This window comes from Pelobates fuscus, chromosome 5 (assembly GCF_036172605.1).
Source record: "Pelobates fuscus isolate aPelFus1 chromosome 5, aPelFus1.pri, whole genome shotgun sequence".
In the NCBI taxonomy this organism is placed as follows: domain Eukaryota; kingdom Metazoa; phylum Chordata; class Amphibia; order Anura; family Pelobatidae; genus Pelobates; species Pelobates fuscus.
In genome coordinates, this window is record NC_086321.1 from 166262036 (window position 1) to 166277914 (window position 15879).

Genomic DNA, 15879 nt, shown 5'->3' on the forward strand with positions numbered 1-15879 from the left:
CTGTCAATCATAGCCAGGGGAGGTGTGGCTAGGGCTGCGTAAACAGAAACAAAGTGATTTAACTCCTAAATGACAGTGAATTGAGCAGTGAAATTGCAGGGGAATGATCTATACACTAAAACTGCTTTATTTAGCTCAAGTAATTTTGGTGACTATAGTGTTCCTTTAATATCAGAATGCTTCCCCTTTTGTAAAATCTCTTTCAGGAACACTCTTTATCACATTGTTATATATAAATGTAAAAAAGAAAGTAAAAATGAATAGTACTGCACCGTCAATCATTTAGAAGAACAAATTACCGGTAACCACAAAATATTCTACTTGCTAGCATCCTTCTCCTTATTCATAGTTAACAGTGCTGCAGGTGAGCAAATTAAACCTAGGAATAAATATAGAGCGTCAGTCTCACCCATGCCAATAATGATAAATTGAACTAATTCAAACTGCATTAATATATAAAATACATTCTAATTATAACAGTTGTGAAAAACCAAGGAGTTTATATAATTTATTCCATAATTTACTCTTAAGAACAACCGATTATCTTTTTCTTTTTGAAGACTAGAGATTGGAATGAAGAATTACAGACTACAAGAGAGCTCCCCCGGGAACTCCCAACAGACCAGCTCCTGCGGCAAAGAGCCAACTTTAAGGTATCATTATCATGCGAAATACAAGGCATTCCTATGTATTGCTAACAAAGTGGTAGCATCAATATTGAACGCTATAAAATATTTATTTCAATGCAACATAGAGGCTTCCACAAATTACTTAATACAATTTAATAACAGAAGAAAAATTGGAAATCATTCATACAATTTATGTATCTAGTTTTTTAATGTCTTAATATAAAGATTTGTGTGTATCTGTGATGTCTATCTCGGCACAAAATTCATTAATGTCTCTGTGTATCTCTCGACCCCAAATTAATTAATCTTTCTACAGATCAACTCTGATTTTGTTGGTGCATCCACCAGAGGAGCTATGGCCGTAATTGATGGTAATGTTATGGCAATCAACCCTGGGGAAGAGACCAAGATGCAGATGTTTATCTGGAATAACATATTCTTCAGCTTTGGCTTTGATGTGAGGGATCACTACAAGGACCTCGGAGGAGATTATGCGGCCCATGTAGCTGCCAGCCATGACCTTAAAGGTGTTCAGGCCTACAGCGATTTAGACATTGAGGAACTGTATGTTTTAGGAACCGTGGTTCTGGACTACAGAGGCTACCGTGTAACTGCTCAGTCAATCATACCAGGGATTCTAGACCGTAAAGAAGACCAAAGTGTAGTTTATGGATCAATTGATTTTGGCAAAACAGTTTCAACCAGTTTAAAATATCTCACTTTACTCCAGAAATCAAGTAAACCACTCAAAATTATGAGACACATGGTACTGGATGAGAAGGATGAAGAAGTAATGCTTTGCTCATCTGTCGAGTGCAAGGGGATTGTGGGAAATGATGGAAGGCATTACATTCTAGATCTCCTACGAACCTTCCCTCCTGATGTTAATTTCCATCCTCTGTATGAAGGAGACACACCAAGGGAATGCAGCCATAGGTTTCCTAAGCCATATCGCCACCAGCTATGCAGTTTACGCCCAGAACTGATTGAATTCTTTATTCAACACAAGTAAGTCCCTAACTTTGAAACATATTACAGAGAAGGGTTATCAAAACAGTGGAAATAACAATTTGTATGCTCGCTTTTGAGTTGTGTTGCTGCTAAATGTACATAGACAGTTGGACTAGGAAAAGTGTGGGTTGTGCTATAGTTAGTGTATTATTGTAACTGTGCTTTACTTACATTTTGATGTGGAATTGGCTGCAGCACCCAAGAGATTGCTTTATGGCGGGTTTATTATCAAAAATGCATATGGATAAAAGAAAAAGTGAAAACAATCATAGCTTAGTACACTTAAAGTATTATAAAAACAATATGTAAAAAATGTAAAGAAGGTATTTAATGTGTATATGGGTCTTCTGATCTTTTATAGGCCCCCATGAGTTATCAATCCACCTCTACAATTGGTTCTTTTCATGAAGAGCAACCGTTTCCCCCCAAAATGTATTTTAATAACTATATAATGTAAATCCCCTTTTGTCAAGATATGGTCCAGTAGAACTCACATTCTGATTACTGCAAACAAACTCGGATAGTTTTTTTTCCTTATACTAATTTAAATTGTATCTTTCTCTAATGTTTTAATATCACAGATATGCACAGTTTATGAAAATTGTTATGGACAAGACAAAGAGTGCAGGCTCGAAGGTAAATGAAGATGCCGCCAATGATGGTAAGATCCTTTATAAGCATGTAAATATGGGAATTTTGCAAATAATTAACTATATTTTTTGTTTTAACTTTTTTTTTTATCTGTGTCAGTTGGAGAACTCATATTTCTTTAGGAGAGGGAAAAGTACATGAGGTAATTTATTTAAAGTGAACTTGTCACGACAGGCTGATTATAAATGCAACTCTTTCTTCTTAAAGGGACAATATAGTCACCAAAACAACTACAGCTTAATGTACAAACATGTATTCCTGACCCTATAGTGGTTAAAACACTATCAAGCTACCCTGCCCCCCTAATATAATAAAATCTTACCTTTATTCCAGTCTGCTTGTGCTGGCTCAGTCACCCAACACGCCTGCCCGGCTGAGATCATTAGAATTGATGATCTCAGCCAATCCAATGCTTTCCTATGGAAAAGCATTGTGATTGACTGAGAATATCACTTCTGATAATGTCAGCCAAGGAGGCAGCTCAGAGGCAGAGCTAGCACCAGCAGTCATGCATTATAATCCATTAGACTGCTGCAGATATCGACATAAATATGGTATGTGGTATATCAGTATTTATATATAATATAACCTGTGTTCTCTACTCCCTCTCACACGCTGTTGTCACCCAATTTGTCACTCTTCTTGCACATGCAAGATGGTGGCACATCACTGAATGAGGGCACACCACAGAGAACCCATTTGAAGCATGTGAATATCTGGGTGAACAAAATGCAATTTCTACTTACTAGGATAAATGAGCATTGTCATGCCTTGCATTAGGGTATACATGGGCCTTCACACACCCTATACCAAACCCACATTCTCTTATATATGTACTAATTTTATGTTCTGATAAGGAACACCAGTATTGATTTATTTCCCACTAGATCACAATTTGTACACAGGATTTGGGGGCCTTTAAGTATCAGTGGGACAATTGTTTTCACTTGTTCCTTATGGCATCAACAGGAATTTCTCAACCTCCCTACTTACAATAATCCACATTGGAATAAGACAAGTGACTTAAAATATATTGTGCACAATGAAAAAAGGGACCTCTTTTCAAACTATTTCCAGTGGTAACAAACATATTATGGCATACATGTTTTTTATGAAATATAGAAATGTATATTGTGTAATAGCAATCTTTAATGTAGCTCCATAATGCTATTTGTACTTCAGCAAATCTTTAATTGTATATGTTTTTGGTTTGTTTGTGTGAGTCCAATGTAGGCAAACCTTACCACAAGTTTTTGTGAGCTATATTTCCCATGGTGCTCAGACAGCCTTTAGACCGGCCAAGCATCATGGGGAATGTTGTTCATAAACATCTAGGTTGACATATGTGCTCGTATGTTACAATTCAAAAAAATTTTTTTCAAAAAAAGACAAAATTCTTTATTTTCTCTATTTTTTGCCTCCTCAGCTGAACAGCAGGGAGTGGATGTTATAAGAGAAGCATGTCGAGAAGTCGGTTCCGTCTTGGATTACGTTTTTGATATGCGTTTTAATTCGGATGTCTACTCATCTGGTAAGTATCTTTAGAGTTGTAATTGCAAGAAACACATTTATTGCAAGTCTTCTGCTATATACTCCCCTTTTATTGTAGCTAGGGGTGCAACCTTTTTTAGGAAAGAAATACTGGCCATTTTACAATGTTTGTACTTTGTCTGACTGTGTGTATAGCATGTAAATGTGAGGCAGTGTGTGTATGGACTGTCTGTATAAGTGTGTGTGTGTAGCAGTGTGTTGTTGTCTAAATGTGTATAACAATGTGATCTTACTGTTGTCTGAGCGTGTGTCATTGTCTGTATACTTTAAATGTGTGTCTACAATGTCTGTGTATGTTATTGTGTGTGTATATAGTATATAAGCAGGGATGGGCAACCTTCGGCACTCCAGATGTTATGGACTACATTCCCCATAATGCTCTTACACCTATAATGCTGGCAATGAATCATGGAAGGTGTAGTCCAAAACATCTGGAGGTCCAAAGGTTGTCTATGCCTGGTATATAGCAATGTGTGTACATACCATTTATAACAGATGGATTCCACGGATCAGTTTCGCACCGGGGCCCCATGGATTGTGTGTACGCCACTGGTCACAGTGCATCAAATACCGGCTGTGCCAGTAAAACACCGGCCTGGTGGCAACCCGAATTGTAGCCAAAGGGTGTTATTTATAATGTCTATAGCTGTGTTAGTTAATCTATGGTAACTCAGTTGTTGTGGACTAGGTTTCCCATAATGTACATTCAGTCATTCAGACAGCACGGCATCATCAGAAGCTCGGTACACAACAGCTGGAGTGCCAAATGTTAGCCATTGTTACTGTGCAATAACAAGTCCAGTAAGCGGTCCTTGTAATGAGAGCTGTAACGAAAGCTCTCTTTACGTTGAACTACAGCTCCCACAGATATAGGCCAGCACATGACCTACTGAATGTCATAAACATAATTTAACAACAGCTGGAAAGGTCTAGGATTGAGAGCTGATGTCAGTTTGAAAAAGCAAAAACATGGGCTGCTGAATTTTATTCGCTGCTGATGGCATACTGTCAAATACCTGTATGATGTTGACAATGATAAAAAAACATTTCAATAAAAGAAAATAAAAAAAAAAATAACATACTGTTGTAAAAACGTAACATGCTGAAGAAAATGTTGGTGCTTATGTAAATGATAAATAATTATAAAATCCTTTAAAAAGTAAATAACACACATCTCGTATTTACATTTAGTGGTGAGCTATTTTTCTCATAAGATGGCAGTAACTTATATATCTTTGTGATCTAGTTGTGCGATTTCCGGAATCCCAGTACCAAGCCAATCAGTTGCAGAAACGCTTACTAGGTGAAGCCGCTTCATTCACCCTGACTGTGCAAATTCCTACTTTTGTAAGTTGCCTGTAGAATACCATACTATACCTTTCATATTCCTTTTTCCTGTATAAAGGCCCCAAAAAAATACATTCAGTTCAGATGTAAAATGCTATTGCTATCTCTGTATAAGTTAGCATCCTTACAGATTGTTAAAGAAAGTTTAGGCGATCCAGCTATTTCTGCTCAGACAGCCAAGGAAGAAAAACGTACACAAGGATGTTACTAAGGGTCAACTGTCTCTGCCAAGAGCGTTTCTCAGTTGTTTCTCAAATCCTGTTCTCTGGCAGACTTTAACAATCCCGTTTTAGAAAAGCAGGTGGATAAACAGTGAGTTTGCAGTTTTGAAAGGTCTAACAACAAAGCCCCCTGTGATCATGAGATGATCTTTAAAATCAGTGTCAACGCTGGTTCCTGAGAATGAACTTTAAGAAAGTTATGGTGGGCAAAAGGGACAGACATCTATTTCTCTCACACAGTGGGTCCTGCGTTAATGTTTTCTAAAGCTTGTTGTAGTATAAGAACATTAGCATAGTTGCATAAAACAATATTTTTATGCATTTTGATTAATAATCTTAATCACCCAAGCACCAGTATATCAACTACATACCAATGTATAGATTGGGTTAATATCTAATGTATAAGTACTCATCTTTCTTCTATTGGGCAGCATAAGTAAAAACACTGGGCCATACAAGTACAGTATATAATTTTTTTAGTGATAGAGCAGTATTTTTGACAAGGTAGCGTGGTGATGGAAAAATAATTACATGTATGACCTTTTTCTTTGCATCCCAGAATCTCTCTGCTATATGTTCCTTTAAATCTGCATCACATGTCATCTGATCACAAACATATTGTGTTGTTTATCTATCAGATAAAAAGCTGTTTGAATCATATTATTGTTCCCATGGATGGCAAAACACTCACGGAGGCTATTCATGCTCATGGGATTAATGTCCGATACCTAGGAACAATTGCTGAGACGATTGCTGAACTGGAAGATCGACAGCCCTTGGATTATATTTATGTAAGCATGACTCTGGCTTGTGTAGCCTAAAAATACAGCAACTCATATGTATTATTGAGATCTCTCCTGTTGACTCCATCTAGATACATGAGACTGCTGGTGTTTTTTTCTTTTTATAATATATAAAATGAAAAATAGAACAAATAACAACATAAAATCATAAATTTTAATGTATTTTTCTTATGTGTATTTGTAACAGGTTAGGAACTGGAGTTATAAAGCTTGTTATGTGCTTGCATTAGAACGCTTGGATGGTTGATGAGACAGGAGATTAGCTTCCTTGCTTGATTGTCTCAACTGAGTCTGTATTTCTGTTATTTTGTCCATTTTTTGTAAATGCAGAGACACATTATAATATATATATTTCCTATACAGAGAATTGTGATCATGGAGATAGTTACACGTTCAACAAAACTCATTTTACGCAACTACCTTCAGGTAAGTAGTGTGTGACTCCACATATACACTAGAAATGTTTATGTATAAACAACAAGTGTCTGTTTGCTGTACTTTAAAAAAATAAATTATAATGTGCTAACTGTATTTGCAAGTTTATGCAACATGAATTGCTTTATTAAAAATAGATGATCCACAAACTGTAGACTCCACCACCCAACACCCTCACCCCTCCTCCCCACCCCACCCCACCCCACTCCACCCTCCCACACCTTCACAACTCAACCTTTCCTCTATTAGACCGAGTCTTCCGGTAACTCAGTCTACCTCTCGTATTAAAATGTATTATCAAATATAAATACAATGTTATATATGTCTGTTTTTGTTAAAAAAAGAAAAACCCGACAGGTAAAGAATATCTACTTTCGCACATACGGCTTCTGCGCAAGCCATTCATAGAAATGTCACTGTAAAATGGAACACTCGGCTTCTGCGTAAGCCACAAACAGAAATGCTACAAAACATTTCAAGATCTGTCAGTGAGCAAATAAAGAATTAAAAAAAGAAAAAATAGATGACCCATTCTAAAGAGTCAAATCAAAGCTTTTGCTAATGCCAGAGCAAGTAGCCAACCGCATGGCCTGGTGGTTCAAAAATGTACATCTGGGTGTTTTCAGAAGATCTGTACTGATTTATGTCCATGTACCTTTACAACAACATGCACACTTTGCCTTAAAATTCACAATATTACTTATAATATTAGTTATACAAGGTTATAAGTGAATTTCAAATATATGTACAGAGTAGGCAAACTGAAAGCACAGCTTGCTGAGGAATTTTTTCCCAGTTTAGCTATTTTTACCTTAAATTTGAAATTGACTTTGAGTTTACTTTAAATTCTCACTTTATCAAATAATCTTGATAATATTGATTATGAAGATATAAGTTACTCTTTGAAGTTTTCGTAAAGGAAATTTGATGTTGTAGTGCGGAGAGAGTTAAAGGTAGAGAATATATCAGTGCCATTTTATATGTTTTTTCAAGTGTATTTACCTATTGTTGTCTCAGAAACAATAACATTTAATTTTCTTTTGGTCAGGGAGTCGAAATGTCAGCCTTATCAGCCGCTGTTAGTCACTTCCTGAATTGCTTTTTGAGCTCATATCCTAACCCTGTGGCTCACCTACCTCCGGATGAGCTACTGTCCCGGAAACGAAAGGGCAAGAGGAAGATTCGTCCACTTGAGAATGGAGACAGTACAGCATGGACCACTATGACTCCAGCAGATCTCTGGAAACAAATTGTTCAGAAGACCAAAGAGAGCTTTGATTTCACTCTGCCATGGTATGAGTCCATTCTCTATCTTAGCTGAGTTTAGCATTACTTGCTACATATAAAAAAAATACAAAACAACACATCTGATTGAAAAGGTTCCTCCACTAGGACTAGGCTGTAGTTACATTATTATAATTGTCAGAATTATAATTTTGTGTATTCATTTGAGAAAAGCATGTTAATGATGTTTTAGTAAATAGGGTTACAAAGTTTGATGCAATCTAAACCAAAAGTTTTTTAGCGCTACTTAACGTGAACAATTCTGGGGCGTTGTATTATTTCCTCTTCTTCCTACAGCTTCTTAGTCAAATGGGACTCAACTCAAGATGTGCTTGATAGTTATTTGTTTATTTGACATTGTCCTTTATCGAAATGGTTCCCCTTTATTGGCATTGTCCTTTACTTAGCGATGTTCTACTTTTACTATTCTAATAAACTATTGCATCTCTGTATTTCAGTGACTCTGTAGATCAGCTTGTCGAGAACTTTAATCTGCAGAAGGTGTCTCTTCTACGAGAATTATGTGTGAAAACTGGAATACAGGTAATGTAAACTTTAAGGTGCTTCGTAAATCAAGAAAGCTAGAGTAGAGAATGAAAAAAAGTGTTCAAGTTACACAAATCTGAGGGAAACTGTGCAAAGTGTGAGATGGTTGCAACTCAAAATAAAGGTTTCAGCTCAAATTACATTTATGGAGGGAAAAAAATGAACATTTGTACATGAGGTAGGATGATTAGTATGTGCTCATTTTGGCTTTGGAAACTGATAGTGATAAACTGAAATGCATGTTTTGTTATTTTTTTTAATTAAAAAAATGAAAACCTTACAAATTCAACACAAAAAAATGAATGTTTTATCAAAAATACTTGCTTTTAAAATGATAATTTGTTGAGTATTCAGTATAATAAGACTGTAAAAGTATAACAGTATGAGACATTTAGTAATAGTTTCTGACAATCAGGAATGCTAAGGGTAAAATATGCGGAATCCACAAAATGGATTCTCTTTACTTACTTCGCCTTACCCTACGTTCTGTATATCAGCATTTTTGAACTTCATGAGTAAGGCAAAACTGAAACAGCTGAATATTGCTCATGGTAAAATAGGATGATAAATCTTATTTCCCTTACCTACGATAAAATTGCCGCAGATACATTATTCGTTAGAACGTTCTACAGGAAGTTCAGAAAATAAGTATGAAAAGTAATGAGAAGTCTAAAGAGAAAAAAATATATATTTGGAGAATATATCTAAAAAGTCAAGTCATGGAAAATAAACAACAACAAAATAATAAAGCAATAAAGAGTTAGACATACATGATTGACAGATTTAATAATCCTTATAAATAATCTTGGTGCTGTAGTCAGCAAAGAACATTAGAAGCTACTGTGAAGCAAAGAGCTGAGTGTAGTTGCTAATCTGTGAAATATAAACAGAAACAATTAATAAAAAATGCAATCAGAGAATAATTATCAAAATAACACTACATAGTGCAAAATACAGAACCCTGAGAATAGCACTTTCTCTCTTCTTAGTTTTGTACTACGTGGCTGTTCATGGGGGTACTATCGAACTTTCATGTTCTAGAGTGCCAGATATTTCATAAATCCCATAGGTACCTACTCTGGAATACACAAAGACTCTATCTCACTCCCTACTTTCCTACTCTGTGGTCCCTCAGGAATTTTAGTGTGTATGAATGTATAGTGTAGTAGCACACATTACATTGTGGATTTTAGTAATATAGATTAAGCTGCTGTATATATAATTTGAGGTAATTTCCCAATAAACTAGATGGTAATCAGCATGGAATGCCTTGCTGTGTCCCTAATTATATTCACAGACATTCCTCATTTATGATACTTATTTCATGTACTTAAAGTGATGAAATCTGTTTTGAAATCTTTGTTTCCTGAACATCTCTGTATTTAAAATGTATTTGCACTCTGATATACAATTGGTACCTGGTTGTAGTACTAATCTAACTTCGAGAACTAGAGGCAAACTCCTAGTACAGGAATATCTGTAAAGGATTTGGTCCTTTGAATATATTTTAACCTTTTTATTGCCTTCATATTCAGCTTTAGTGTTGGTACTGCTTTTTAAAAGCCAAAAAAAAAGCCTGTGTATTATAGTGGATTTCTGACATCTGAGTTTTTACCCCATTGGGAAGAAATAACATGTAAATAGAGTTCAGTTATATATTTAATATATAGAACGTTTGTAAAGCTGTAAGGTCTTCAAGGACTAAATGTCAGCTGGCCATAACATCTAGAGCAGCAGAAGAATTTAAGTCTGAAAATCTTGGCACGAAAGTGTGTAATATCTCAATATACCACACAGAATAGCATAGGGCCCAGACACAGATTCCACTGCATGTTATCATCCCTCAGCACCTTTCACAAAATGTTACTGCAGTACAATCTGATAAAATGTTCTTTTCATTTTTTTCTCCTCAGATTTTGCTGCGTGAATACAACTTTGAAAGTCGCCATAAACCAGCTCTGACAGAGGAAGACATTTTAAATATGTTTCCAGTTGTCAAACACATAAATATCAAAGCCAAAGTTGCAAATGAACTGCTCAGTAAAGCCCAAATCACCATCCAGCAAGGTAGGAGTCACTATACATATGTAGTAAGAATAGACAGAAAGTAAGAGGGACCAGTTATTGTACTGATGGAACAGGTAGGCGCTACAAGATACCAGTCAATGAACAAATGCAACAATTAGGAACTATGAGATACTATTAATAGTACAGGCGCAATAGGTATGAGCTTTAAGATAAAAGTCAATGTACAGATGGAACGAGTAGGAGATAAAAGATACCAGTCATTTTACATATTGAATAGGTCAGACCTAGGAGATGCCTTTGCAAATTTGAGGTTAGATGCTGTGCATTAGCATATATGTTTACTAGTATTTTGTTTTGTTTGCTTATTGTTCATTAAAGGACCACTATAGGCACCCAGACCACTTCAGCTTAATTAAGTGGTCTGGGTGCCAGGTCTAGCTAGGTTTAACCCTTTTTGCTGTAAACATAGCAGTTTCAGAGAAACTGCTATGTTTACAAGTGGGTTAATCTAGCCTCTAGTGGCTGTCTTATTGACAGCCGCTAGAGGCGCATCCGCGCTTCTCACTATGATTTTCACAGTGAGAAGACGCCAGCGTCCGTAGGATAGCATTGAGAATACTTTCCTATGGACTGGCTGACTGCGCGCGCAGCTGTTGCCACGCATGCGCATTCAGCCGATGACAGAAGAAGAGGGAGGAGAGTCCCCAGCGCCGGAAAAGAGGCCCGGCGCTGGAAAAGAGGTAAGATTTTAACCCCTTCCTCCCCCTTCAGCGCCACGGGAGTGGGACCCTGAGGGTGGGGGCACCCTCAGGGCACTATAGTGCCAGGAAAACGAGTATGTTTTCCTGGCACTATAGTGGTCCTTTAAGAAATCTAAATATAGGTTAGTGTGAGTGCTCCTATAGATACACAGTGATCATATTAAACACAACAATATTGTAATGTATAAATACAAGAAAAAAAACACAGAAAAGAGACAACTCGGCCTTAAAAGGATCAATAAAATGCTGTATAGGTAATACAGGCAATCAATACAGGCAATCAAAGCAACATCTCTAATTGCAATGCTGTGAAAAAACAACCGCAATAAAGATGTAACAAATGTCTAAAACTGTCAGAGTGTAACAAACCACTGAGACAATTAAAGGAAACAGATTGCTCTAAACTGTAACTCTCACCCACAATGGGGTAGTATTACCTAAACAGTGAAGAAACACAGTGTGCATAAGACCTAAAAACAGTGTAATACAGGAATATACCACAGGTAAAAGAAGACACCCGAACCTGCAGAAAAAATGATAGAAAAATATATATTATAGTCAGTGGCAAAAATCTGTACTTATCCGTGGGGGGGCCCTCCACAGGTCCAAAATGATGCTGTAGCCTAGATTGATGCCGTGTAGAGATGTACCCAATGGTAAAGTATCCAGCGAGCTAAACCCTTACAGGCAGGCACTGTGAGTAACAGTGCACTAATGTAGTAAGGAGTCCGGTATAGGACAACACTCCAAGCAGCTGCACAGACCTGGAGCAGAGGAGCACACAAAGCTGGAGTAGCATGCTGAGCCGCGGCCAGTAACTTAAAGAAAGGCCGTGGCCACCTTATAGGAGCAGTGTCAAATGTCTGGAATCTGTCAAAACAGGACCAGAGCGTCTACGCGTTTCGTCTCCTCTCAAGACTTTATTAAGACTTTTTGTTTATTAAACCTATCTTTATCTGATTTAAATGTTATCTATATTGTAGAAAACATAAACAAAAAATCAAAGCATCACATTTACATTGAAAATACAAACAAAACTTTATAATCACTTTCTGCATTGCAGATTTACATTATGTGTTCATGACTGTTCCCTAGATTCCATTCAAAAACAAAAAATTCTGTGGGGCCTTAGACTCAGAACATCATAGGCACCACAACACAGTCTTGGGCAATTAGGACAACTGAGGCTTTTGTTCTGTCAACAAAGTAACATCCATGTATTCCTTACAGGTGGTCTAAAAGAAGGCGTGGTCTTACTGAATGAGGCACTGGTGCAGTTTAACAGTGTGTATGGGGCTGTGCATCCAGAGATTGCATTGTGCTTGCGTCTGCTTGCCAGAATTAAGTTCATACTGGGAGATATTGCTGAGGTGAGAACCCTGCTTACCAATAGTAGGCGTGCCATGAAAATGTTCATGCATTTCATATGGATGCATACCAATAGGTTATGGAGTATGGGGGAAATTGCCTCACTGTTCAGATTTAGACTTATTACAAAAAATGCTAAATAATATTAACACTCAAGCAAACTGATCTCTGAATTTGTGTTTTTTATATATTTAAGTTGTTTAATGTTATAAACATTGATATGTTTATTGTATGCCTTTACTGCATCCATTACATGCTGCAATTGTGCTTGTTCGTTTAGTATATTTTTATTGTGTAGACATGTGAATGTTAAATGATACAGTCACTGTAATTGTATCCAAGCTAATATTTGAAATTATATAGTAAATCAAGAACACAGCGTGGACAGGATTTGGAAGACACCTATATAATATTTTATACAAAATATATATACATATATATAAAAAATTAAAAATTAAAAATGATGAAAGTTCCTGAATGGAACTGAAACATTGACTGTTACACTTTTTAGTAAAAGAAGTAGCTACCTGGGAGTGCTGATTTGTTTTCTTGTACCTATATATATTTATACACATATATATTAATGTATAATAATGTATAGGCTTTTAAAAACTCAATAAGTATGCTTTGAAAATCCATTACACAGCATGAGAATGTTTCATCAAATCATGTCTGACATGCAAATTACTTTTTGATTACCAGGCTCTAGATAACCAGCAAAAAGCTGTGATAATGATAGAGAGGACTTTGGGATATGACAACTCCAACACTGTTCAGGATTATGTAAGTATATACTGTTGGATATCGTTCATTTGTCATATACAATAAGTTGAACAGACTGGACATTAAGTGGAACTGTACTACGGGTAATGGCTTACACTTTGTCCTATTTCTTTGTGATTCTGTGATTAACTGACATTATTACAGTTTGCTCTGTTTTAATCTAATGCCTGTCTTTACCAATAATTTTTCATGCAGTGCAGTCATTTTAACAAGTATTATTTCAGTAAACATATGTAATGGGTTACGACCGCCCACTTACCTGTTCAATCCACAGAGTAACAAAACACAAGGATGGCCACTCAATGAGTCTGACACATGAGTGACCATCCTTTAGTGTGTAAAAAACAGTGCACCATTAGCGTATGCTAGTTGTGCCTGCAGAGATAGCAGGTATAATTACATATCACAAAATCAGTAAAATTCTAAATCGGCGGATGAGGTTTGACCACATGAGAAGTACCATAGTGCCATACTCCTCAGCAGAGTTTCTAAATTTGTTTTAAATGGTGGATTTTCCTACTAAAGTCCTACTCCTAGTCCCAGAATTAATTTATTGCTGTGGATACCTACCTTGTCCCACATTGCAGATGCGATGGTGGCACTTGAGGCCTTCTCTTTGCCTTTGATGTGGTCGGCAGCCACCCTAAGCAGGTTAGATGCCATATTTGAGAGATTCTTCAGCTAGATTTTGAATAGACGTGGGAGATCAGAAACAATGCCAAACAACCGGTCATGGATTACTTTTCTTCATCACAACAAAAGGGACTGACACAAAATGACTGTAAAATATTTTTTTAGATACAAAAAGCGAACTTTGACTAGCAATTGACTCACAGTGCAAATCTGAGAAAATAATGTACAATCGGGACATGTAAATCCTAGCAATAGGAACTGGAGATAAACATTTATATAAACTTACCATAAATAATGAATATGCTAAAACAGTCAAAGTCATTGCTGCTATAGGTGTGTTCCCATGTGCACATCTCATTGGAACACCAAAAACAAAAAGACATGTTACACACAGCACACATTTGTAATCTTCACCAACACCAAGTTGTAGGAGAAGCCGAATGTGGAATGAGAGAACAAGGCTTTATACATCACATCAGTCATTTCTACCATACCCTCTTGACCCTTTTTACACCTCAGCTAGTCCTGTTGCTTGCTCATAGTTTAATTCAGTGAAGCTAAACGCAAGGGGCAGGCAATTACCCAGAGCAGCTGCCTTGCAAATACTTCACAATGAACTGTAATACAAGTCATTGAGAACGCCTTAATTGGACAGCAAACAAAATGTCTGTCCTGAAGAAGGAGGGGGCTAAGAGTTTCTGCATGTACTAGACCTGCAGCAATTGCAAGCCAGGACTTCAGAAATTCCCCAAAGACAACATACAAAACTGACATGCCTATTTTCTTCTGGGTTCTATCTACCTAGTTGTTATTTATATTTAATGGCATGTTTCGAAAAAAAACTAAAGAAAAAAGTTACCTATATATAGATTGTATTATTTCTTTAAAAAAAAAAAAAGAAACACCAAACAGAATATGAATAAATTGCGACTTTTAAAACTTCACAGGTACCTTTTTTATACACTATGTTTACAGACTCAAACATACTCTGTTTGTGAGTATAGTTAATTTATAAAAGCCCACTATAAAACTGGAAATTTCTCTGAATAAGTATAAACTTTTAAAGGATTGTTCCTGTTGGTTTTGTCTTTGCTAAGCAATCTAACTAATATTTTGGTTCATTAGGTCCTCCTTTCCCTGTACTGCTTTGCCAGTGGACAGCTGCCAGTCGCTTTGAAACTATTGTACCGTGCTCGCTACTTGATGCTGTTAATAGCAGGAGAAGATCACCCGACCATGGCTACATTAGACGTAAGTTAATCACTTCTGAAAGCCAGGATATACTTAATTTATTGTTTTAAACCTGAGACTCATTGCAGTAATAATTCCAATTAAGTATAATAAGAACAGGCAATTTAGATTCTGTTTACTAAATTAACTATTGCTTATCAGAATTTTACTGACATTAATTTTTTTTTATTTGGGCAGGACATTAGTATGGGTTAAACAACAGGCATACATAAATCAGCTTTTAGTTAATGGAAACGCAAACACTACATTTTGCCTTCAAATCTGCATGTTAGTTTACACTATCTGACCACGATTTATTAATTTGTATTTATTGTAATGGTTTTACAAGAGCATGTCAATCATCAGTCTGTTGTAGTGGTTATGGTGCCAGGAGTGCTCTGGTGCCCTTCCACAGTAAGTCAAACCAGTTAAACATGGTGTGTTCAGATTCTCTGTCAGTAAGTCGGCCCTGCACTGCAAGGCTCAGCTCAGTGCTGCTAACGGAAACTCCTTTCAGTTTCAAAAACAGGAAGTCGTGCCAGACAGATCTCAGGTAAGTTGTCATAATTTTTAAAACTGTTGATTACTACTGTGGTAA

The 15879-nt window shown here is 36.5% G+C and overlaps 1 protein-coding gene across 1 annotated transcript in view; it reads left to right on the plus strand.

Annotated features, from left to right (window-relative positions):
- Window positions 1–15879, plus strand: part of LOC134611083 (clustered mitochondria protein homolog) — a 64595-nt gene that overhangs the window by 40757 nt on the left and 7959 nt on the right. The window contains exons 9-21 of the mRNA XM_063454630.1: window positions 561–653; window positions 946–1637; window positions 2222–2301; window positions 3718–3822; window positions 5089–5189; window positions 6049–6201; window positions 6577–6639; window positions 7697–7941; window positions 8391–8475; window positions 10392–10545; window positions 12498–12637; window positions 13338–13418; window positions 15177–15302. Coding sequence (XP_063310700.1) covers window positions 561–653; window positions 946–1637; window positions 2222–2301; window positions 3718–3822; window positions 5089–5189; window positions 6049–6201; window positions 6577–6639; window positions 7697–7941; window positions 8391–8475; window positions 10392–10545; window positions 12498–12637; window positions 13338–13418; window positions 15177–15302 — 2118 coding nt within the window. The remainder of the gene's footprint in view (window positions 1–560; window positions 654–945; window positions 1638–2221; window positions 2302–3717; window positions 3823–5088; window positions 5190–6048; window positions 6202–6576; window positions 6640–7696; window positions 7942–8390; window positions 8476–10391; window positions 10546–12497; window positions 12638–13337; window positions 13419–15176; window positions 15303–15879) is intronic.